The sequence below is a fragment of the Cinclus cinclus genome, chromosome 4, assembly GCF_963662255.1.
Source record: "Cinclus cinclus chromosome 4, bCinCin1.1, whole genome shotgun sequence".
Taxonomy (NCBI): Eukaryota; Metazoa; Chordata; class Aves; order Passeriformes; family Cinclidae; genus Cinclus; species Cinclus cinclus.
This window is the reverse complement of record NC_085049.1, coordinates 54,588,280-54,612,800: the sequence shown is the minus strand read 5'-3', so window position 1 is coordinate 54,612,800 and position 24,521 is coordinate 54,588,280. Positions and strand designations below refer to the sequence as shown.

The following is a 24,521-nucleotide window of genomic DNA, read 5'->3' as shown; positions in this document are numbered from 1 at the left end:
TTTTTGAGACTGGGGGGGTTATGAAGTGCAGGGTGTCTTTGTTTTGAAGTAAAGCTTATACCAGAATTAATGTTATGAAACCAATCTTTTGAAATTGTTTAATTCTTTGCAACAATGTGCTGACCAAATATAGCCAACAGGAAACCCAAGCTGGAAACAGAAACTGATCTACAGCTCTTCTATACCAAAAAGACAGCTGAAGTTCTTAGTTCTGTGCCCTCTTTCAACTTAGGAAGCCACAGCCATCATGAACATTAGAAAAAAAGTGGGTGTATTTCTAAGAGCTTTCACCAATGTGTTAACCCAAATGAGGGAATGAAGCAAACTGCCAAAAATATCCAAGACATTAAAACTCTTGAAGGAAAGTCTTCAGAACTATGCAATCTATAGGTCTTGTAACAGTGAGTATCTTCATCATTAATGACACTACAACTTCATTCTGAATGTCACCATGTTTTGCAGCTCTTAGGAGGCTCTAAGTCGCTCTCCTAGAATCTAATTTACAGGTGTCCCAAAGTCCACCAGTCTGTGAAATAGTTTCTCTTGATGACCACTAAGCAGAATCTGCTGAAAAGCTAGCAATAAACCAGGGAAAAAGACCCACCACACAAAGGTCATTCCAGACTTGTAACAGCTGTCTGCTTGCCAAATTGCTGACACTGAATTTTCAAGAAAACATTCTCTGACTTTGCATACTCAATTCATTATGTTAAAAAAGGAACAATACAAGTCTAACATGATATTAACTGATATCAGTGTGATCTCCAAGGGGAGATAAAGATCCTGCCTCACAATTCAACCAGAAATTAAAGGTCACTTTTTCCAAATAGTTCTCTGCTCTTGGATACTTTATCAGTCCTATGACAGGGGAATGGTTTAAATTCTATTCCTGTCCTGGGGGCACTGTACCTGCTCCAGAGTCTGGCTGGGAAGGTGAGCCTCAGTCATACTTAAGCCATAGCGCTGGGTTGCCAGGTTTCTCATCTCACTGTAGGTGGCCCAATCATGAAGAGCTACAGTCGTTAAATTGTAGAAGGTCTTGTCCAAATAATGAGTTACATAAGCTGTGAACAAAAAGGAAGGACTAAAATAATGCTACTTATTTAGCTAGGAAAGTGTGGAAAGAAGTAAAAAGATATACAAAGCCAAAGTATAAGAGATGAAAATAACAGAAACGAGCAAGTGTGTAACTCCTCACCTTTTATGTCAATGAACCTATTGAAAAAACGTATTGGGTTCAGAAAGAAGAAGTGAGCCAGGTCCTTCATGCCAACTCTGAAGGGGTTTCTGTCATCCAGCTTCAGGTGTGTGTGAACTGATAAGCGCAGGTCCTTTTCGATCTCTTTACACAATTTGTCCAGCAAGTGCTATTCAAAAGTTAAAATAAAAAAAAAATAGAAAAAAAACCCACCAAAATCCCAAACAAACACAAAAAAAAACAAACCACAAAAATAAAAAATTCACACTCAGTCTCCATTTACAATGCTCTGTTAGCAGAATCGACGTTTCTCTCCACAGTTACGTGTAAGACTGATTAAAATAGTGAAGAAAGCTTTGCTTTGGTAGAACCACACAAGTCAACATGAATAAATACTTGGGAACCAGAAAGATACTGATTTCCTGTGTTCTTGTTCTAGTACACAATAGCAAGAAAAAGCTACATAGCTCAGAAAACCCAAAGGTTTACCTATCTAATGCCATTTTTTACATGAATAAAACTTTCACACAGGAATTTAACACAACTTACACTCAAGTATTCTTACTTCTCATTTTAAGCTTAAACTTCTCATAACTAAGCTTAGAGCTATCTCTTCAAATAGTAAGAACAAATTCAGTGAAGAGTCTTACAATGAAGAATTTGGTCTCATTTCTTGAATGATATATAATGTTTTGTCTTGAACTAGTCAAATAAAAAGCATAGTTCAAAGGTTAAAAAACTAAGATTCGGGAAATCCAAATTTGCATTTTCTGTATCAAACCTCCTTCATAATTCTAGATAATAATTTAGTCAAGAGGTCATCTGTGTTTGCAGACCCTTCACTACTAAAAGCCATGCATGCACACTAAGAACAGTAGTATTTATTTTAGGCATTCATCCAAACAGAAGCTAATCTGACAAAAAGCACTCCTCTGTCTGCACAGTCAAATTTGTAACTGAGGTTTTGTTAATTTACATAATTTACAGCGGAGTATTTTCATGTTCCCAGCCAGTACAGATACCATTAAAAATGAGTCTTAAATAATCAAAATCCAAACACTTTCTGATTTATTCAAATACTTCACGCTGAAGTTCTCTGTGCTATTTTTACAGATTGTATCATATTTGCTACAATAGATGTTAATCTGAGCTAAAGATATTTCAAGCACAGTGGTGTGTTTAATTCCCAACCACAACAAATTACCTCATTGAGCACTTCCATGATTTCCTTGTCATAGCATTCCAGAAGCACTTCATAAGATTCCAAGTGTCTTGCATGCATCATAGCAGGCACACAGTCCCGGAGTGCACTAAACATATACTTATTAAAAATATATATATTATTAACAGACAGATATGTCACCAGCACCTCAAACAGTGTTCAAAGCTAACAAAAATCAGAATCACTAGTCTTCCCATTTTGATTAAAAATGGGCTTCATAAACCCTCTTGAAGTGTCCTGTCCTTAATCTGAAGTATTATTTATTACTGACTGGAAGATCCTAATTATTAGCTATTTCATCAGAAATTACTTGCACCTTATTCATTTCAGTACTTTACAACCCTGGAACAGATGTTTGATTTTTATCTGGATTATTATGCCAAAGCATGATTCACATCTGCAGCAAATACACAGTACTTCAAGGAGGGGAGAAGAAATGAGGGGTGGAAAAAGTTACAGGACAGCTGTCCAACACAGAATGACTGAACATAGTGATATCTGCTTTAGAAACATGTAACCACAAAGAGGAACACAGGCTTTTAATGTTCTAGTCTAGCAGGCGTTCATTTCAAATTAGAACGAAGAGAGGAACAAAGAGATAGACATGGAGTAAACAAAAGCAACCTGAGATTTTTTTAAAGAAATCTAATAGATTTAGAACAAAGACTGCTTTTATATCCTCCAGAATGAGAAGAAATATCTGATTCAGTAGCAGTAAGGGATTTGCATTTTGAGCTTTTCCTTTAGGAGTTTCAGCCTAGTGTTTATCATCTCTTCATTTGAATCTGTCACAACAGTTGTAACATTACTTACATGTAGTCTAGCAGAATCCACTGCATTTTCATAGACGTCATCTAAATAGATTGGAAAGACAGCTCGATGCCAATATAAGAAACAGCAGTCACATTGTGCTCGAATTCTGGAATAAAAGATTAATTGTCAGACACAGATTTGGAGGAAACCATTCTAACTAACTCAGAAATTTTGGGGTTGGGTTAAGTGGAACATTTCATCTTATCATGAAACCAAGTCAAGCAACAAAGTGACAGAATTTCTAAACAAGCAATAGTCAGGTGAAATATGACTTGCCCAAAGACAAGTGAGCTTCTGGCTTAACTCTGGAATTATTTCTATCCTTTCCTGATCAATAAAACATGCAAAAATCACATGCAGAGACCAGATTTTGCCATTCACACAGTGAAGATCCATCTCCCCCAAGGCACTGTGCTGCCTTCTATATACTGCTGTCACTGCTTACCTCTCTGTAAGTTCACTGATCAAGTCCAGTTTTTTCAGAACTAACTGAAGGGGAATAAGTTCTTCATCTTTAAATGTCTTCTGTAGAAATGAAGAAAAAAAAATAAACATGAGATCACGAGCAGATATTTCTTCATAAGACACTCCACCAAACAAATGAAGGGCTGGAATAATCATGGCACTCACCATCTGTGTTCCCACACTCAGTGCAAGGGAAACAATCAGTCTTCTCTGTTTTGTACTTGGCCCATTGAGGGTGTTCTCAGCCAACACCAAAGCAGAGAGGACATCCAGGCGCTGCTCACTGTACTTTTTATCAGAAATGACCCTTTTCTTGATGACAAAAAGACACAGAAATTCAGAGAAAAGTTACCTAAGCCCTCAGGCAATAGCTTACTACTTATTCCCAAAGCTTGTGGACTTGTCATAAATTGAGTATTTCTGCAAACAAGTTGTTTTGTGAACAGAGTTAACTGAATCCAGATTCACTTACTCTGCCAATTCAGTAATATTACTGGTCTATACTCTTGGAATATGTGCAGCCAACATGAACACAGATGAAGTCATACTAGTAGGTGCTTCTATTTACCCACATTTGCCTTTTTACAGATTTTCTCATAAGTAGTCAAAATATCAACTTTTTGCACAAGAGTTCTTCTCAATATTCTTCAATATAAAGGTTTTAGCTTATTTTTATTAATCTAAAAATAACTGTAATGTAATTACAGATATAACCTGGAAAGTTTATTAAAGTTTTATATATGGGTGTTAAGTGTTTGAAGATACACAGTTTTCCTTAGTGACTTTGAAGTTTGGAACCTCTTCAGTTCATGCTACTCCTGCTACACACACACACACACATATATATAAATATTATATATAAGTATATATTTTCTTATAAGTACAACTATTTTTTTTTGCTTACCCCAGAAAATACAGAGATCCCAGACACAAAAATTGAGATTACAGCCAAATAAAAAGGAAATGTAATAGCTGCACCAGTAACAATAGCATACATCCTTTGTAACTCTGCTACTGAACATGACAAAATAATAAAACCAGTCAGTAATACATCAGAACAGGCATACTTAAGTCTCATTTTTCCTTTCACCCTGAATTCTGAGATTCAAGGTTTGACAAGCAAAAGAAGCCATTTTATTCCCCAATGAAACAGAGAATTTATGCCCACAGTAGGATTATCTAAGCCATCAGGTACTGCTATTTTGCCACAAGATGGAGATTTAAACAACAGCCTGATTGCTTAGACCTGCAACAGATTGCTTCATGAATGTGCATCAGAAAAGAGGTAAGCAAAGGTCAATTTGTGAAAACTCACTAGAAATAAAATCTAAAAAGAACACAAGAAGAAGATTATAAGAGTTGCAGCAGTTTAAAGGAAGAGGGGAACCATTCTTGGTCAAAAACCAGGTAACCATCTATGCTGTACAGTTTTCTAGGAAAGAGCTTGGAATTACTGGAAAGCTTATAAATCTCTGGATTATGACAGAACATTACACTACCGATTTTGAAAAAAATACTAATACTTTAATTTAAACTTAATATTTTTAAAAATACTCCAATAGAGAGATTGATTACTTGAAATTGGATTACATACCTTGGCCACAGAGATAGAGTGAAGAGCCTGATACTGCAGATGCTGAGTGATGTGTGTCACAGAGTCTGCCACAACCATGCTTCTTCGGTAAAACATATGTTCTATTGCCTGAAGCCAGTCCCAAAACACATTAGTTCATGTAGTTACCAACACTGCTGCCTGTAGAATCTGGCTTTATGCTGTGTGACTCACCCACATTGCAAATACAGACTCTTTCCATTTTATAACATGCTGTTACTAGCAGTTACAATTAACCCTTAGAAACCAAGAAAATCAACCTGTTCAGGAGAATTTAAAAGTTTCAGGACAGATCTAAGCTTTGTTTTTTGGTTTGAGTTTTTCCAGTTTTGTTCACCACTGCTTTCTGAAGTTATCCTAAAAAAGAGTATCTTCCTTTTGGAAAAAAATACCCAGAGAAATGTGAAGTGCCACATCTGGGGAAGAACAATCTCCCATACACCTGTATATACCAGGAATCACTCAACTGGAAAGCAGCTTAGAAGGAAAGGACCTGGGGGGTCCTGGCGGACAGCAGGTTGAGTGCAAGGCAGCAATGTGTCCTTGTCCCAGAGAAGTCCAATGGTAGCTTTGGCTCCTCTGGACAACACTTTGCTGGCAGCTCAAGGGTGGTGACCTTTCCCCCTGTTCAGCACTGGAGAGGCCACATGAGCCCTGGGTCCAATTCTGGGCTCCTCAGTACAAGAGGGGCATAGAGAGAGTCCAGCCAAGGGCCATGAAGATAATTCACAGACTGGAGCATCTCACAGGTGAGGAAAGGCTGGGAGGGCTGGGGCTGTTCAGCCAGAGAAGAAAAAGCTTGGAGGGGGATCTTATCACTGTACATAAATACTTGGAGGGAGAGTGCAAAGACGATGGAGCCAGGCTCTTGTCAGAGGAGCCCAGGAACAGAACAAGGGGCATTGAGCACAAACACAGGAATTACCCTCAACATCAGCAAACACTTTCTTACTATGAGAGTAACCAAGCACTGTCACAGCCTGGTTGCCCAGAAAGGTTGTAGAGTCTCCACCGCTGGAGACATGCAAAAGTCACCTGGACACAGTTCTGGACAACTGGCTCTAGGTGTCTCTGCTTGAGCAGGGATAGACTGGACCAATGATCTCCAAAGTTCCCCTCTGACCTCAACCATTTTGTGACATCAACTAAGGAAGCCAGTTAGAAGCTATGAAAAAAAAAAAAAAAACCAAAACAAACAAACCAACCAACCCAATCCTAGCCTTCCAAGTCTTCTCTAACCAAGCCACTCTCAAACAAGAAGCCATGCATGCAAAAGTACTTCACATCACAGTTGTCTTTTTTTCTTTTAAATATGGGATGTTTGGTCAATGTTCTCTGTAATTCCTACATGAAATAAATAATTTTCATCCAGTGACCTACCTTCAAAAGTTCCACAAGTCTGCACAAGGCTTTTACTGAGGTTTTGGTCATAGGTTTTTGCATTGTCATGTAAAGATTCATTGTAGTTTTAATGGTGGTGCTAAGACTGTATGCATAAAGAAAACCCTAAAAAATAAGATGAACACAAGGGGAAGAAAAATTAATAATCAATATTTCCACATGTCAATAAAATAAGTTCTCTCTGTTGTGCTCCACACAATACAGGCAGCTAACCTTTGCCCCTGCACAACAGAGAGTCTACCACTCCACATTTAGATTCCCTTTCCCCCCGTTCTTTATCTAAAGACCTTTTACAGATTTTCTTGGATGAGTACTGGGCATTAAAAGCTTTATAAGAATTCCAAAACTGTGAAATAAAACACCCATGATCACAGAACTTTTGTGACTTCTTTTAATGTTCAACAGCTTGCACCAAAACATCAGTTTGATGCATCACCACATTAAAAGGCTGCACACCTGGATGAAGACATTGCAGCGGTTAGAAAGATCTTCAGAAAACTTTGCTGTGCGCTGCTCCTTGGACAAGATAGATTCCATTTTTGTCATCCACGAGCTCACAAAAACATAATATGATTGCATATCTCTGGGGAATGAAACAGAGAATGTTGCTCACTTCAAGTAAGAAGATTATGAAGATTTTCTTATTTCTTTCTGAAACTTTAAATCTTGCGAGAGAAGTATTTTAAACCTTCAGTCCCCAAAATAATAACTCACCTTCCCAAAGTATCAGAACCCTATACTCATTTACATTTTAATTCTCTATAGGTAAGGACTAGTTAGTCTGCTAATTATACCTGTACAATGAGTCAAAAATCATCTACTTTTCAAGAGAACACGTGGCCCTCTTAGCAGTGTATATACTACACTTCCTTAAATTAAAAGGCTATATAAAACTGTTAGAAAATGCTTTTAAACACTAGACAGGAAAGTCCAACACTGGTGCTACTTACTTCATCCCAGTTTGACTTTCTGTTGCTTACACACACACACACAAATACAACTTGTCATTACATCAGTGCCAGACTGGACTGCTCTTAAGTAACATAATTCTACAGAATTTTATCTGTTTGAATTACACTCGTTGCAATTAAATGGTTAAGTAGAGTTAAATAGAGAATTGTGACACTGTAATGCAACTTCTTCCAGCAGTTGTAGCAGGAAAGTAGTTAGGTCATTGATCCTGTTACCAAAAATTACACTTTTAAAAGGAGTCCTCATGTTTAGGGAACAGTCCAATTAAGAAAGGCAGCACAAGGATTTGTAAACAAGCAAGAAAAAGTTATTTGCACAATTCAAATCAGCAGATGCAACATCTGCATTTTATTACAATATCTTCAAAATTGTGTGTACAAGGTAGGGCAACAAAGCTGGGGAAAGAGCATAAGGCCTGCAAGGGAGCTGAGGGTGTTCAGCCTGGAGAAAATGGTGACTGAGGGAGACCTCACTGCTCTCTACAACTCCCTGAAAGGAAAAGGAAATTTTAGTGAGCTGGGGTCTGGTCTCTTCTGCCAAGTGACAAGCTGAGAGAAAACAGCCTCAAGTTGCACAAGGAGGTTTAGATTGAGTATTAGGACAATTTCTTCACCAAACAGGCTGTCAAGTACTGGAACAGGCTGTCCAGGGAAGGGGTTGTGTCACCATTGCAGGAGGTATTTTAAAGATGTGGAGATGTGGGCCTTGGGACACAGTTTAGGGGTGAACTTGGTACTGCTGAGTTACAACTGGTGATCTTTCAGGCCTTCTCCAAGTTAAATGAGTCTATGTTTCTATGAAATATATGCAAATACCAAGATGTTTTTCTGAACTTTTTCTTAATCTTAAGACTTGTACCACTGCCCAAGACCAGGAGCAAAGCAGCAGTGCAATTATGTCCCAAGTAAGAATTAAAGCCTAGGAAAGAATCAGGGTCAGGAAAAAAAAAAAAATCAGAGCAGAAGTGAAAATTATGTCAGGGAATCAGGCACAGAGCTGCTTTTTCTCCTTCCTACCTCCCCAGTTCTGCCAGCTTGCTTATTGGGGTGGAAGATAATATGTAAAATCTAAGTTTTTACTGCCATTCCACAGACCCCAGTTTCCACTTTCTTGTTTTGTTCTGAAACATAGAAACCTGAGCCCTGTTATCTTCCTATGCAGGACACTTGTTCTTAAGACTAACAGCCAAAAATATTGCATCTCATCTTTAGGTGTATTTTAGAAGAGAAGTGAGCTGCACACGACATGCAGAACACAAAACAAGAGAGGCTTTCTTCAAATACAGATTATTTCAAAAACCATTAAACAAGCAATAAAAACAGTCACAAAGAAAGAAATGCTTGCAAAGAAAGTGTCACCACCAAGTAGATGAAAGCTCCACTATAAGCCTACTAGCAACTTACCTCCATACACACATAGAAAGCAGAGAGCCCTAATAGAAAACAAACCAGCCCAGGTTACTAGACACTAGTTTAAAAAAACAAAAGGAAATTTGAAAATATGGAAACAGAAGTAACTGAAACAAATATTAAAAACTGCCATTGTTATTTTGGAGTAATAATGCATATTTTTCTGAAAGTGAGACATGAAAAGCAGCTTAGTTTTGACCATAATTTTTGCAGCAACACTAACACACACACACACACTCTCTCTTGCAGTGAAGTGGAACAAGTGACAAACACCGAGAGACACCACACAATGTGCTACTACACTGAATGAAAAAGCCTACGTGCTTAAAAACTATTTGCCAAATAGCATCATGAGGCAGTATTTAGGAAGCATACTTGGTAAGTGACTGTGCCCTCTGCTGTAGAAAGTTCTCCCTTTGTGTTTTAACTGTATGAATACTTTTCTTGTCCAGTAGTTTGGCAGCAGCTGGAATCTTCTGAATCAGAAAGTTGTCAGCAAACCAGATAATGTTAGCTGTTAATGTAATGGCTGGAACCTGGGAAGAGAAAAAAAACCAAAAATATGTGGAAATAATACCAAGTAGAAATAAATACAATCCACACAGTTTAGTTTATTTCTGTGTAACTGTTTTCTACAGAGTATTGCATTGATGTTAAAAAGGTTTCCCTAGTTGTTCACTAAGGGCATCGTGGCAAAATTATAACCATTCTCAGTGATTCTAAATATTAGAGAATTTAATAATTTCTTCATGCCATCCAATACGAAAATGTTCCAGCCAACTTTGCACTTAAGAGGTCTTCCAAAACAAATGTTTCTAGCCATGGTCAAAACCCACTGCATTTATTCAACACCAGAGTATTCATAACTCAAACTTTTTTTTGTCTTCAATGCCATATTAATCTTGAGAAAAAAGATTTTAATAGAAATGGCAAGTTTATTTTACCTTGCTGCTATGTGAGTTCACAAATTTTAGACCATCTTTAAAAGAAAATGGCAGGGGGGAATTGCAAACGACAGAAAATACTTAACTCTGTTTTCACACTTTGTGTTCTTTCTTTTCCCAAATCTGGGCTATGCTGTGCAACTCAGGAAATTATTTACTTCATTACTGAAAGACAAAAGAATAAAGCATTCACCTTTTTACAGACATCCAACAATGACTTATAAAATTTCTTGTCTACAGTCCGAAAAATCTGAAAATGCAGTACGAAGAGGCCACAGATGCCCACATATTTATCTCTCTGGTCAATTTCTGAAGGTTCACCTGAAAAAAAGAAAACAACTTTGTGAACTTTACTCACACGCAAACATAAACAATTTTAGAAACAGTGAAGCTGGCAGGAAAAGCAGGAGCTTGCATTACCAAGTTTGGCTTCGACATTTGCAAAAGCTGTACGAAGAGTATGAGCAAATTCTTCAGCAAATGTGCTGTTCTTTGACACAGACACTCCACCATTTAAAGAATCAAATTGTTGCTCTATACAGGCCTGAGTAAAAAGGAGAAAAAATATCAATATACCAAGAGAATGCCATAAGTTTTGCACCTTGAAAGAGTACATGTTTTCAAGAGAATACTGGAAGAGCACACTGATTTAAAATTAACCTAAAATAAGCCTTAACCTTCTACAACATACAGATTCTTAACTACGCTTACACTTTTCAATACAAAACCAGAAAATATTAAAATACTCTTACATCTGACATTCAAGCCCCCATTTTACTTATTTTTCCATTTCTTTTAAGGAGCATTTTTAAAGAAACTATTTGATGAGCTAGTGCTAAGAAACTAGATGTATATTTGTATTATCACATTATATAACATGTTACTAACTGTCCTTAAGCAAGATTAACACACAAGACACTTGTAGTATGTGGCTCATGACCTTGCAGCATAAAGTCACACACTACTCCTGGCAGTTTAAAAAACCACCTAAAATTCCACGACAGCCAAAAAATAGAGACACATTTAATATTTTCCAAAGAGATTAGAAAAGTATTTATTAGAACCGCATCTAATATTTTTAACGAATTTTTGTTGGGAAGAGGCATTTGCAAGACAGGATGGGAAACTTTCTGAATGAATTCCAGGCAAATCCTACTGATGTCTCAAGCTTATAATGAAGTCTTTGTACTTATACAGCACTGGGGAAATATAACATGAAAAATGGATACCCGGTAGCAACATCCTTTGAAAGAATAAGCCAAACTGTGCTTAATTATTTACCTACACTTTCCCTTTTCAAGGCTTTAACAGAACAAGCCCTTTTTTCCTAATGCCATTTAAGATGTTATGGCAAGACCTGAGCAACTGACCCTGCTTTGACCAGGTTCAACAACATTAATCCTCTGCCTACTAGGCCACAACATCTCATTTCAGTGTCTGTAATATACACTTTTCTAAAGAGATGGCTTCTTGTATGAACACATTTAATTTAACTGTATTGAAAAAAATAAAATCCTTCTCATCCACCTGTGCCCCTGCACGTTTCAGGGGTGTGTCCCACCACGGTGGTCTCTAATTAGACAGCAACCTGCCTCATATGCAAGGAATGACAGGTCACACTCAACATGCTCTAAAGACTACTGAGGAAACCAATTAATTTGCAGCTAAAATAAAGACCTGTGCTATGTAAACCTGCTCCCTATTATGTGGGCAAAAGCAGAATTCTGATAATACACAGTCCTAATGCCAAACTGTCTGGGTTTCACTAGTTCAGCAAAACAGTCAGCATTTACTGCTACCATTCAAAGCTTGGCACAGTTCAAGCACATGAGAAGAGCAAAAAAAAAGGACCTTACAACAGAGCCTTTTTTCTCCCAGGCACAGATGCAAGAGCCAAATTCACACATTACTGTAACCAAAACAAAAACAAAATACAAACAAACCAATCATTCTGAAAAGAGTGGCGCTTTCCTGTAAGCTTCCTCTATCATACTGGGGAATATTAAGTTCATTACCTGAAATATCATTCCATCAAGTAACTGGCATTCCAGTTTTAACAGCAGTTTTTCAAATGGCTTTAGTTTATCTTCTTGAATCCCAAACTTGGAAGGGTTGTGATGGACAGATTTTAGCAGCCTGTAAGGGGTAGATGTGGAACATACACATACAGCACACTTAAAACATAGTCACTGTTCCATCATATCTTACACTATTTTGGTAAGACATTTTGATTCCCCCCTGCTGCCCTTAGCAGCAACTCCAGAAGTAAAAAAACCCAACAAAACCAAAAAAAAACCAAACAACTACAACTACAAAAATACACTATGTCTGTATAAACAATTTGCATTTGAGTAACTTCAATCTATTTGGGTTTTCAAGGACTGAATGAATATTCCACTAATTCAGCTACCTTTATAATTGTTGACTCTTCAGCTTTTACTTAAGGTACCATGCCTTCTTAAAGCTGCATGTCCATTCCCATGGTCAGTAGGGCCAGGGATAGTCTTAGCTCAGTTCTTTACACAACTAAATTTTTTACTGAATGTTCTTCAAACCCCACCAACTATTACATTGCTTGCCAAGATATGCTTCCCTTCAGTGCTTCCCTGCACTGAAAATGCAACACTGATACTCACAAAAAATATTTACTGGCACCCTTAGGACACTGTGGGAGCTTAGCCCTGCTCTTCACTGAAATTTCTGGAGAAATTACCAAAATCCATGTTCCCACACTGACTTTCTTGGAACATATACAGATGCATATGCTCTTATCTTTTAGGTCACGGAGTATTTTTCACATCAGAGACACACCTCTTGTACATGGTCCAGTGATCTTTCAGTGTGGCATGATTGTCAATTATTTCATCCAGAGTGATCAAGATTGCCAGCAACTCTCCTAGATGCTCATACATTGCCTGTTTGTGAAGGAAAAAAATAAAAATAATTAAATGGACTGCAGTTATTAGAAAGTTTACTGCAGTCATATGTGGCACAAAAAATTTCAGCTCCTTTCAACATATTTTTAGCCAACAAGGTATCAGCTAGAGAGTTAAACAGGGGAATTTGTGGTTTGGCAGCTTAAAGATTTTAGTTGTACTGACACAAGAAATATTAAAGGGGTGTCTGCACAGAAACTAAATTCCTTGATCTCGACACTGAAGACAGAATTTTTAAAATTGTCTATATGCAGAGGCACACGCTGCAATAAGGGAGCATGCAAACACATGTTGTTAAGAAACTTAGAACATGACAGACAGGGAGACACCAAGCCCTCCCATATAAAGGCCAGAAAAAGCTGATTAATAAAACAAAACTTTTAAATTGAAATCTGTACTCAAAAGTCACTTTCATGCTGTTCCTCTCAGGACTAATCATAAAAAACCTATATATATATATATATTAACATAAGCAAAAGATTTCCAAATCATTCCCACCTGAAAATGAACTCCAGATGTCTCTATAATTTTAGGTGCATTCCTGTAAATAAAATCAATATTTTAATGCCTTTTTAGTCCTTAGAAGAGATCATATTTATCAGTTCTGTATCATGGTGTGTTCTCAGTTTCCTGGGGTATATTTTTCTTCATTTAGATAGTAACTTCAGGAAACAAAAGAATATCAAAACCTGATTAAAAGTATACGCTATGTGAAATTTGTATGCTCTAATCAAATTTAATACTGTATATTTAAAGATACAGCAGGTGACTGTCTGAAACCACCAAGTGCATTCAGTGCATAGGTGTGTCAGCAATTCCCAATTCAGTTATGCAAAAAGTCTTGACACACCCAGAGAATAAAATTACTTTGTATTTAATCAAGCCACATCCAAGCTACAAATCCAGCACCACACAGGAAGTTATATACAAGCACTATTTTTTCTGAAAATAAAACAAAACCACTTACATAACCGTTTATGAAACCCAAACTTGCACAGCAAAGCACTCTCTCTCTAGACAACAATATTCCAAAAATTACCATGTTTTAAACAGAACATTCATATTTTATACATTTAACTCTACAAAGTAACAATACAACATTTTAGGGAATAATTACTTGTTGCTGGTGTACAGCACAGCCAGTTGATGCACAACATTCACCACCACTTCATAACATCGGGTAACAAAGCATGAGAGCTCCTGAAATACAAGAGAATAAAATGTGTATAAATGTATAGATCCTCCTCATACTCAAGTTGTCATTACACCAAAACACTGAACATAAACTACAGAATATGCAGATGAAGCACCAACTATATCCCTAACCCAGATCTGTAGTGGACAGATCTACAGCAGGTTGGAAAACATCCTACTAACAGCTCTGAAAAAGGATCTGGGACTAAGCTAAGAAGCTACCAAACACAAGCTTCCAGTATGACTGACAATTTATACTATTGGTTCAATTTACCAAAGACAGCAAGAAGTACTTGACAACAGAGCCCAAGTTTCAGGGACAATATCCCTGGCAGCAGAGGCTGTGCTTTTTCCCTGCTAGATTCAAGAGTTACACTCTAGATGCTGGTAATAGCCAAAATCAAAACAGAATTTACCACAGAAGCCTGTACTTACTGTAAGAGTGATAAGCTACAGAATACTGCTTTAAAACAAACAAAGTCAATGTCTTTGAAAGGTTTGCCCGACGAAGGCAGAACTTAGGCTTGGTTATGTAACACAAAATGAGTAAGAACTTGTCAACTCTGACCATGTAAAGAAGTATCTTAATTTTTACAATGGATTTTAACATGACATTCCTCGAACAGGATAAATTAATCTGAGTTTCCTTTAACTGCAGTAGGATCTGTTCATAACCTTATAAATAACCTTATAAATATATACTTTATAAATCCCATCAGGGAAATGTCAGTGTGTGATGAGTCTAGCCAGTCTGCACATAGATGGCTTTATAGCAGACAGTGCACACTGGCTGAACAATGAGCCTGCCAGGAGACTGGCTAACAACTGAATTCTGTCTTCCTCTCCATCAAAAATAGATCTTATTCGGGCTTCTGCCTTCTATTAGTCACCAGTTTTCACAAAACATTACTTCTTATACTTGTACTGCTCTAACAAATGCAGCTGAAATATGCCAACAGATTCCAGAGGAATGGATTAATAGCTGAGCTCATGCTTCCTGGTGAGGCACCACCAGCTGCCATTTTTAAATTTCTGGAAAGTAGTCCAATTCAACAGCACATGCATATTAGAAGCTACATAATACAGACAAGACTGCAATTTTACACTAATGTTTCAGAGCATTATTTTGTAATTTTTTTTTTTTATTTTTTTTACCTAGCAGGTTTGAGGCTACTGCATCTAGCTAGTCCAGAAAGCTTGGAAAAGCCAGTAAACCAATACATGGACAATTAGCTTTATTAAAGCAACTTTTCACCTTTTTGTCAACTTCGTATTTTCACACCAACCCTGGGGATATGCTTATAACACTGACCAGAACAGCATTTCCTAATCTAAGAATGTAGAACACTGAATGGATTTAGGAGAATCCAACTGCTGAAAAAGAACAAACTTCATAAGCGAAACAGAGAATGAAAGATGAAACCTACGAAGTTGATAAGACAAAGAACTTGGAAAATGGGAAAGAAAACCCAAGAGATCCTAATAATTCACTGCACTTCAGCATGGTAAAGGAAGTTGACAAATTACTTCCTACAGCATTTGTCTCGTCGTGACACAGAAAATTATTAGTGCTGTGCTGCACAATCAGAACAGGAATTTTAACTCTTGTTAAAATTTGTTAAAACATTCTGGAAGCTTCCTCTATATTCTCTACTTCTCCACAGCTCCTTCATTAAAAGCAGTATTGCATAAAAATAGAAACATTTCTGGGAATGGGACAGTCACTTAAGTTATATTGAAGACAAAAAGCTCCACAATAGACTGAAACCCAAGAGCACAGGAAATCCTCAGAATAAAAACAGATCCTGTTTTCATGCAAAGTATCCTGAACAACAAAACTGTATAAGAAAGAAGTGTTCTTCCAAAAATGTTTGAGGGAGACAGAAGCAATATTTTTTGGGTACATATTTTGATTTTGCTTTCTTCTACCAGCAAAAAAAACCCCAAACATATAAAACAATTAACACATTTCTAATGTTCAATAAACACTAAAACTTACTAACCAAACTCATAAAACCAGCTATCTTTAAAATCAGATAAAAACAACCTCAATTTTTCTTCTCCTACTGAAATCTTTTAAAGTAAATTATAATCCCTTCTCTCACTAGATTTCCAGAAATAAGCATAAAAAAATGCCCAAACAATGTGTGACATGTCAGCTGGTTGTGACAGGTCTGCAGGCAAAACATAGTAACATATCAAATGACTGCTATGCCTTTCAGCAAAATGCAAACAGGATATGGCAGACTGCTAAATCCATTTTGCAAGTAAAATTACGATTATAATTGCTGTCAAACAATCAAAACATACTCTACCTGCAAGAAAGAAACAAATCTTCCCATCTGTATTTGGCAATCTCCCTCCACCATGCTGGAGTCTGTGGCTTAAAAGAGAAACATTTGTCAACATTTTCTTCAGCTTGCCTTGTGCCTGTTAAACTAACATTGAAGCTTGCCCTCCAAGCCATTTATTTGTCATATTAGCAGAGTGCACTATTATAAGGGTACTGATGGAGCCTCAAAACCTCCTAATTTTCCCTTCATAAGGTGGACTTATTTTTGGAATTTCTTTTTCATTAAAAATGACATGGTTTATAAATTAGATACAAAGCTGTGAAAAGTCTCCTTCATCTGAAAGAAGGAGAATAAACCCCATAATTCTTTAAGGGCATATGTATTGTGCAACCTCATATACTTCCATTTTTAAGACATTTACATGAAAATAGTAGGTATTTATCTTGCAAGAAACATCCAGATGCTTTTTACTGAAAGAACATACTACATGATTAACCAAAAAGAATTAATTTTCTTTTTCCTACATAACCTTCTGCACATAAGAACAGGCTTACCACTATAGCTTCACAGCATTATCTGCATGACACAGAACACAGAAATACAATAATTACATCAGCCATGCCAAACTGTTTCAGTCACCTGGAGCGCTTTGAACATCACCTGACAAAACACTGTCTTTTCAAGGTGACAAAAGACAGATGCTATAGACTTGAGATTTTTCTTCTGGGTCACTCTGAGCAAGAAAAGCTCACTTAAAATTACAAGCTTACCAGCCTTTTTCCTACAAAAGACATATTATTTTGCAGTTGTCAGAGACTAAAGGAGTGTCCATACTTCTCTAACATGGAGAGCTGAGACAGGATACTAAAAATTGCATTGCTTCCCCTTCACACATTTTATGTGAACTTTAATCTCCTGAATGCATGTCTCTAAAAAACCCTATACAACTACCTGAAGTTCCTAGACTAGCCCTAGCCACTACAAAGACAAGACGGGGAAAAAAATTTTTCTTGACACACATGGAAAAACCTAGTATAGTATTTGTTTAAATTTCAACCATCCTTGAGCCAGTAACTTTGCCAGTTGTTTAAAGCAAGCAAGCTTCTTGTTATCAAAGAAAATGCTACAAGTAGGGACATGGAAATGCAGAACATAATTTCTGCATTCCTACCCAACCCTCAGAAGGCTGACCTCTCAGTTCCTGCCATTTCCAAGCATTCCCTGCACAACACCTATCAGGAACAAACAATAATGTATTAATCTGCTACAGTCTGACTTTTTCATGCTAGAGACATGGAAAATTCCAAGAGATTTTGGTAGCACATAACTTTAAAATATTTAAAACCATATCTGATAAGATATGCAAGTCAGCTAAGGAAAAAAGGGGAAAAAAAAAAACCACACCAAAAAAACTTTACGCATAGCAAGCTAACAAATCCCCCTCTTTTCCATCCTCCTTAACCACAACAGTTATCTCATATGGCATTTAAAAGAATGATAAACAGTCTCAAGCTCAAAGATTTCACATTCCCTGATATTTCCATCACACTCACCTCTTGAAAAGCTTTAAGAATGCCCTTTTACAATACAATACTACTACGAAAAGGCTTTTCCTCTCCTTCAAATTACTGGAATAGACACAAAGTTGGGTGATAGGTCTCTGAAGCAGCTCTTGAATACATTCAGTCCTTATGACCAAGATCTGTGCTTAGTCCTACATTAGTATCCCTTAAGGTGGAACCTTAAGGCCAGTTATTCAGGAGTTACCAGTTTAAATCCAAGGCAAAAAATCAGCTTTCACCTAAAGCAGTGTCTCATGATTTGTGAACTGACTTACAATTACTTGTGCCTATCTTATGCCACTGTCTAAAACATGTAGTGTGAGTTACCTGCACTGGAAGGGCAGGTGACATCAACACACTCCAACTTTACTTAAGCAATTGCTATTCCAAGGTAAGAGGGCAGGACTTGGGTCACGTTATTTATTAGTGGTTTCATTGTTTTACTACAATTAAATCACAGATTTGTTGTTTTACTACAACCAGTGTCAACTGTAGTCCCAAAAGGAAATAAGTTGTTTTAGGATGTGTTTATGTATGAAAAACATTTTCAATGCCATACCTTGTAAAATAGCTGCTGCAGTAGCTGTGTGTAAGACATTTAATACAACCTCAGCAGCTCACACTCCCTACCTTCAATGCAAATAAGGCTGCAACAAAATTTCCTATTAATGTAAGAATACTTACTGCAGGGCTTTACAGATAAACCAATCTTAAGCCAACTCAGGACAGCTACAAGACACTGACATATATCCTTATACCCTCAAAGTTCTCTATTTGGCGCACATCACAGAAAAAGCATGTACCTGTATAATAAATTTAGGTATTGTAGTATTGAATATAACCTGAAGCAATAATACAAAATTACAGTAAGGGGAGCTACTCACCTCCTTCTCCATAAAACAAGAGGCCGTTATAAAATTTAGTTTCTGCCTAATAAAAAAGCAGAATTTTTTTTTTAATATATAGGATATATGTAATCAAGCTAAAAACATTATTTAGACATATTTTGTTTCTTTACTGATAAAAACAAATATATATACCAGCTTGCCAAACTGCAAACCTTTTCACATGCAACAATAAAAGTCAGATTAACTTACCTCATATTTTAACTTCTTGATTTCACAGCAAAGAGCAGCATACACAGTTATAACTTTGTTTAGAACCTAGACTCAAAGGGAGGGAAAAAAACATACAGATTACAAACAAGTTCACATTTAGAGGGCTTGGGTTGAGGTTGAATAACTTTTTTTTCATTTAAGCATAAAGTGCTTACCTTGTTTTCTGTCTTTATAAGCTCCAGTAGGGAGGACTGTTCATATGGCAAGAGCTAAAATTAAAATAAAAAGCAAACAAAGAAACCACAAAACAACCAAACAGAAACAACAAATCAGCAACTTTAGAAAACATTAAAATACATCTTACTACATCAAAAATATATTTATCTAACTAGACAAGTATTCCCCCCAGTTTAACCTCAAATAGGGTCAGTAGAGAGTCAGAGAGCCACAATTGCACATTACTGACAACCTGTACTGCAGGAATCCTTCACTCTTCACCTTCACATGGAAATATAATAGCAGGTATATTACATAGAATTTACAACAATTTACTTACAAAACTTGAAGAGAAAAAGCATGGTCATTATGGCATATGTAGGAAAAAAACAGCTCAGGAAAACTAAAACATGAATTAATAATCCCAAATGCCAGAAACAGGAAACAGAAGATATATCTGTATGCAGGCACTGACAATTTGTACTTAACTCAGCCTGATTTTGACTAGTCCATAAACATGTAGTACTGTGGTGGCCCTACACATAATTCATTCAAATTATTCAGACAGATGATTGCTTGAGAGTGCATCTTCAGCACAGACAAGTTTAATACGGCAACAAAAGAGCTTTTAAATTATGTCTGCAAATTCAGTGAAGAGGAAAAGCTAATGCTCCACAGAGGACAGAGAATTTGTGACCAAGAAAACAGCCAATTCTGTACCAAGGCCATTAGGTCAAAACACAACCTATAAATACACACACAGTTCACTCTGCAGTTTTATAACTACTAGTGAGCTCTCCTGGAGCCCCAGCCTGCAGATAAAAACACGAAGAGTCACAGGGAAGAAGTCTGCTGAAACCAGCCTTCCCCACACATGAACAATTAGAAATTCATTTAACTTCTGCTAGTATCCGTAAGACTAGAAAATAATAATATGAAAATATCTTCTCATATGATATGCACTAATTCTATTAATTATTTGATAATTAAAATAATAATGGATAGGTTTCTCAAACACAAAAGTCAAAATTTTAAGAGTACAAATGCATCAAGCTTCTACTTCTAAGTTTTTGAAGGAACAGACAAACTAGGAAAGTAACAGTTGCAATATATATTAAATATATGAAGACCTTCAAAGCAATGGGATCAAGACTGAAGTCCCAAACATCTCCAACAGAGTCATCCAATGCATCTTCAATTCTCTTCAGCTGAGATGTATATTCCTCAAGAAATTTTCCATAACTCTTCAACTGCACTTCAGCATGAATTTCTGAGAATTGATAACATTTATACAGTTTTACAGACAATTCAATAAACTGCACTATCAAAAAATGTTATTAAAAAAAATTTAATCTGTCGCTATTTAGCTTTAGTCCTGTATTCCTTATGTTGCTGTGGCATTTTTCTTTAATAAAATGCAGATTTAACACAAAGTTCTTATTTGTTTAAAAACAATCTTATAACTTAGTGTTGGTCTAAAAGAAATTCAAATACTACTTGAAGAGTATCAAACATTTAAGCAGTATGCACAAAACTATTTTTAAAGGTACATCTATTGTTAAGACACTAACAATCACATGAGGTGCTAAGCAAAGAAATTACTGTAGAAATTGTAACACAGCAGGTGACCCTTCCCACCAACTGAACCAGTATACGTACATTTATATAAGAATTTTGAGGCAATGGGTCTAATCATTTCAGTCTGAGTAGCAGTTGAATTTCCAGCAATCCTCTTTCCACTTCTCCCTGGTACCTCTCAGTGAGTTATTTGAGCATTACATGGAAAGCTTATGGCTTTTAGTCATTCCCTCCCACTTTCAAATTCACCCTTCTAGGGCAGAATTTTTCTTCTACTGCACATTGAAATGCACAGCTGTCCTGTTAGTGTCAGGGGCAAGCAGGTTCAAAGGGACAAACAGGTTCAAAGATTAACATTCAGCTGGTCAAACACCAGCAACAGTGGTCTTACTTAGCAAAGTAAATCTAAAGGCAATTGGTGCAAAAAAAGTTTCATGCTCTCTCTCCTGGTCTTTTGTATTTCCTATATTGAGATGTTCCCCACTCCTCCCCAAATTATACACAATTACTGGCTTAGCTACACAATCTGAACAGCAGAGTAAATGATTACAGTTCAAGGCTTCTACACTCAGGAAGTATAATCCTTTTTCAGGAGAAGACTAAGTGCCTTCCCCACAATTAGATAACAAATTAACAGCTTGTGATCTTCTGCTATTTGTTGAAAATAGAATTATCTAAAAAGAGTTAGAGAATGAAGGTCAGCTGAACAACTGAACTTTTCTGACACAAGAATTCAGCCATCACATAGCTTTATATGTACCCTTTTTACATTTCAGAAAGTAGACTGGCCTAGAAAGTTAAAAATAATATATTCTTTTATTCTACATGTCCAACCTCTTACTCATCCTCATGGAAAATAACTGAGACAAATGGTATCTGATGGCTACTTTAGTGGGAGAGCACTGCTGAATCAATTATCATTGAAACACTTTTTTGCAGAAAGAAAATACCCGACTGAGAAACCACACCATGAAGTTGAGATTTTTGAGAAAGGGAGGAATTAATAAATACAATTTGATAAGAATGATGTACAGGGAGGTTGAAATTGAGAAATGACTGCAGCGAAGACCTGAATAAATTTTAAGATAGTACTTTGAAAGCAGCAGCAATGCCAACCATAAAGGCACACAGAGTGGAAAGCCTACCCAGGGAGCACAGCACACTCCCCCACATTAATGGCATTAGTGCCATTGAGTTCTAGCAGGACCTGCAGCCTAGACAGTGCACAGGCATTGGCAAGATCAGGAGACTGAATTTCACATAGGAGAAGAAGCAATTGAACAAAACACTCTCAATCAGCAGCACTCCAGGCACTGATGTGTAGCCCTTAAGTTGTACCATCATACCATTCTAGTCCATCAAATCCATCTCATTCTTCAGGCTCTTTTCAGTGCATCTTCTGTAAGCTCTCCTGCAGCAAGCCAGTAAAACACTGATAGATGCACAGCCCTGCTGAACAGATTTTAACCAGCTACCACGTCAGCTTCAGTGCTTTACTGCTAGAAAATCTGGAGTGGGGGAGACACTAAAGAGATACACTCCGCTCCTTCCCCAGTCACATCTCCCTTCACACAAAAGACAAACTAAGAACAGAAAAACTGACAGACACTGGCGCTTTACAGGAAGAGCAGAAAAAAAAATTGGAAGTCATACAGGAGTAGGAAATTGGCACTGCTGTTCAAATCAGTTCCCTGTGAAACAAGAACACTGTGCACTTCTCAAACAAACACTAACAAAGAGCACTCTGCTAGAGATCACAGACTGCCACCTTTCCAGAAGAAAAATGATGGATTTGAGCAACACTACAGCTCATTAAATACTTCCAAATACTTAATCATTGATAGCCATTAATTTGATACCTTGTACTGATCATCTATAAAATAAGAAAAAGGAATAATTTCTCACTTTCTTAGTGAGACAAGAGACTGGAAGCTCTCAGCTAGCCAGAGATAGGCAGAGTTGCAGAGATAAAAAATTACTTGCAGATGAGGGAAGCTTTCTAAGTGGAAGAATACTCTTCCTAAATAAACTGACTCACACAGAGGAAGAAAATTAAATCATAGAAAGCAGCTGTGATGATTCCTTTTCTTCAGACAAGCATACATACTTCATAAGGTATAATGTGTTAACAATGAAGTTTGATTTAGTTTCTCCTCAGGTGATAAAACTAAAGCATTATAGTTGGAACAGTGCAAGAGCACTCAGCAGCACAGATTGCTCAACTTAATCTTAACTTCTTGATATCAATATTCAATTAATATTCAATGAACTCGTTGGCAGCAGGATTTGCAAGTGCCATAGCCATAAGTATCTAGGACAGAGATATAACAAACTTACTCAGTATCTTATGTTCTCAGTTGAGAAAGTTGTAACTGCTAAATGTTAGTGATACAAAATGAAAGCGGACAAGAACAAAAAATGCCTACCAAGCCACAGGATTTTTCTTTGGCTTTTCTCTAGAATGCTGTGTGCTGCCCTAGATGGAAGATCAGTCTGTTTCTTCACCCTCAAGACAGTGATAATGGGGCATATTAATTTTTTGGAGTTGCATTTCATACCCTGGTCAAACTAGCAGAGATCTGGCATTCTGAGTGAAAGCTACATTTTCCTTTCCACAGCTAGAGAACTGATAAAAAGTTCTGCTCAGGACAGCTTTAGTTTCCACTGCAATCCAGACTAAATGAATATGGCATAAACAGTATCATCCCTTAGGATAACATTATATGTGAAACAGTTGGTCCATGAGTGACATATTTTCACAGCAACACCTGGTATAATTAATTTGGCAGAGTTCAATTTACAGTGCGTATTACAGTGTGACAGCCATAGAAGTTCCCTGTTTAGAAACTAGGTCACCTCCACAGGCTGAGTAAAATGTGGATTTTGACGGGCACACGAACCCATCGTGAAAGACTTCAGCATCTCAAGCTCTTATTCAATTACATTTTAAAGATGAAACTGCAAGTGACCGCCCGCCTCCCGTGACAGAGAGCCTTTACCAAAGAAAGCTGAGTACAACTAGCTGCTTACAACGTATCTTGATGTGACTTCTGTGGATAATTAAGGAAGCCACTGCAAAAATTTGTGAGCCACGAGAAACGCCCGGGAAGGAAAGAAAGCCGGTTCCCAGGAGAAGCCCGGTTCGGGCAAGGGAAGAGAGGGCGGCACAAGCAGCCCGGCCCTCCCCGCCTCACGGGGGGCACCGCAGGAGACTCCGCCGAGGGACCAAAGGATGAAGGGCTGGAAAAGCCACTGTCCCACCCCAAAACAGCCCCGACAGCTACGGAGAGGGTGGTGGGAGCAAAGAAGGTCTCGGCGGCCGCCCACCCCCGCAGGCCCGGCCGCAGGGGGATCAGCGCCGGGCGGGCGGCTGGGGCGCGGGGCAGGACCCGCTGAGGCGACCGCGCTCAGCTCCCGCGACTGCTTCTTCTTCTTTTTCCTCTTCCTCCTCCTCCCCCCCCCCTCCCCTCCCTCCGCTCCCGGCGGGGACGCAGCGGGGCGGTCCGGGGGGAGCAGGGTCTGCCCAGCCCGCGCCTCCCGCCGCTCCCCGCCGGCCCGGCCCGGCCCGCCCTCCGCGGGCGCTCACTCTGCGAGCCGTCGTCCAGGCGGTCGAACTCCCAGTCCGGGGACAGCGTCTCCAGCGCCAT

The 24,521-nt window shown here is 37.8% G+C and overlaps 1 protein-coding gene across 1 annotated transcript in view; it reads right to left on the bottom strand.

The window, feature by feature from the left end:
- WASHC4 (WASH complex subunit 4) overlaps positions 1-24,521 on the bottom strand; it is a 37,158-nt gene extending 12,637 nt beyond the window's left edge. Inside the window, exons 1-22 of the mRNA XM_062492108.1 lie at positions 24,461-24,521; positions 20,427-20,566; positions 19,296-19,349; positions 19,120-19,185; positions 18,907-18,952; positions 16,482-16,549; positions 14,090-14,172; positions 13,471-13,513; positions 12,848-12,951; positions 12,052-12,172; positions 10,457-10,580; positions 10,230-10,357; positions 9,468-9,628; positions 7,168-7,294; positions 6,691-6,816; positions 5,293-5,400; positions 3,864-4,010; positions 3,679-3,758; positions 3,234-3,339; positions 2,403-2,519; positions 1,199-1,367; positions 910-1,064 (exon numbers count right to left, since the gene is read on the bottom strand). Of these exons, the coding sequence (XP_062348092.1) occupies positions 910-1,064; positions 1,199-1,367; positions 2,403-2,519; positions 3,234-3,339; positions 3,679-3,758; positions 3,864-4,010; positions 5,293-5,400; positions 6,691-6,816; positions 7,168-7,294; positions 9,468-9,628; positions 10,230-10,357; positions 10,457-10,580; positions 12,052-12,172; positions 12,848-12,951; positions 13,471-13,513; positions 14,090-14,172; positions 16,482-16,549; positions 18,907-18,952; positions 19,120-19,185; positions 19,296-19,349; positions 20,427-20,566; positions 24,461-24,521 (2,334 nt within the window). The remainder of the gene's footprint in view (positions 1-909; positions 1,065-1,198; positions 1,368-2,402; positions 2,520-3,233; positions 3,340-3,678; positions 3,759-3,863; positions 4,011-5,292; positions 5,401-6,690; positions 6,817-7,167; positions 7,295-9,467; positions 9,629-10,229; positions 10,358-10,456; positions 10,581-12,051; positions 12,173-12,847; positions 12,952-13,470; positions 13,514-14,089; positions 14,173-16,481; positions 16,550-18,906; positions 18,953-19,119; positions 19,186-19,295; positions 19,350-20,426; positions 20,567-24,460) is intronic.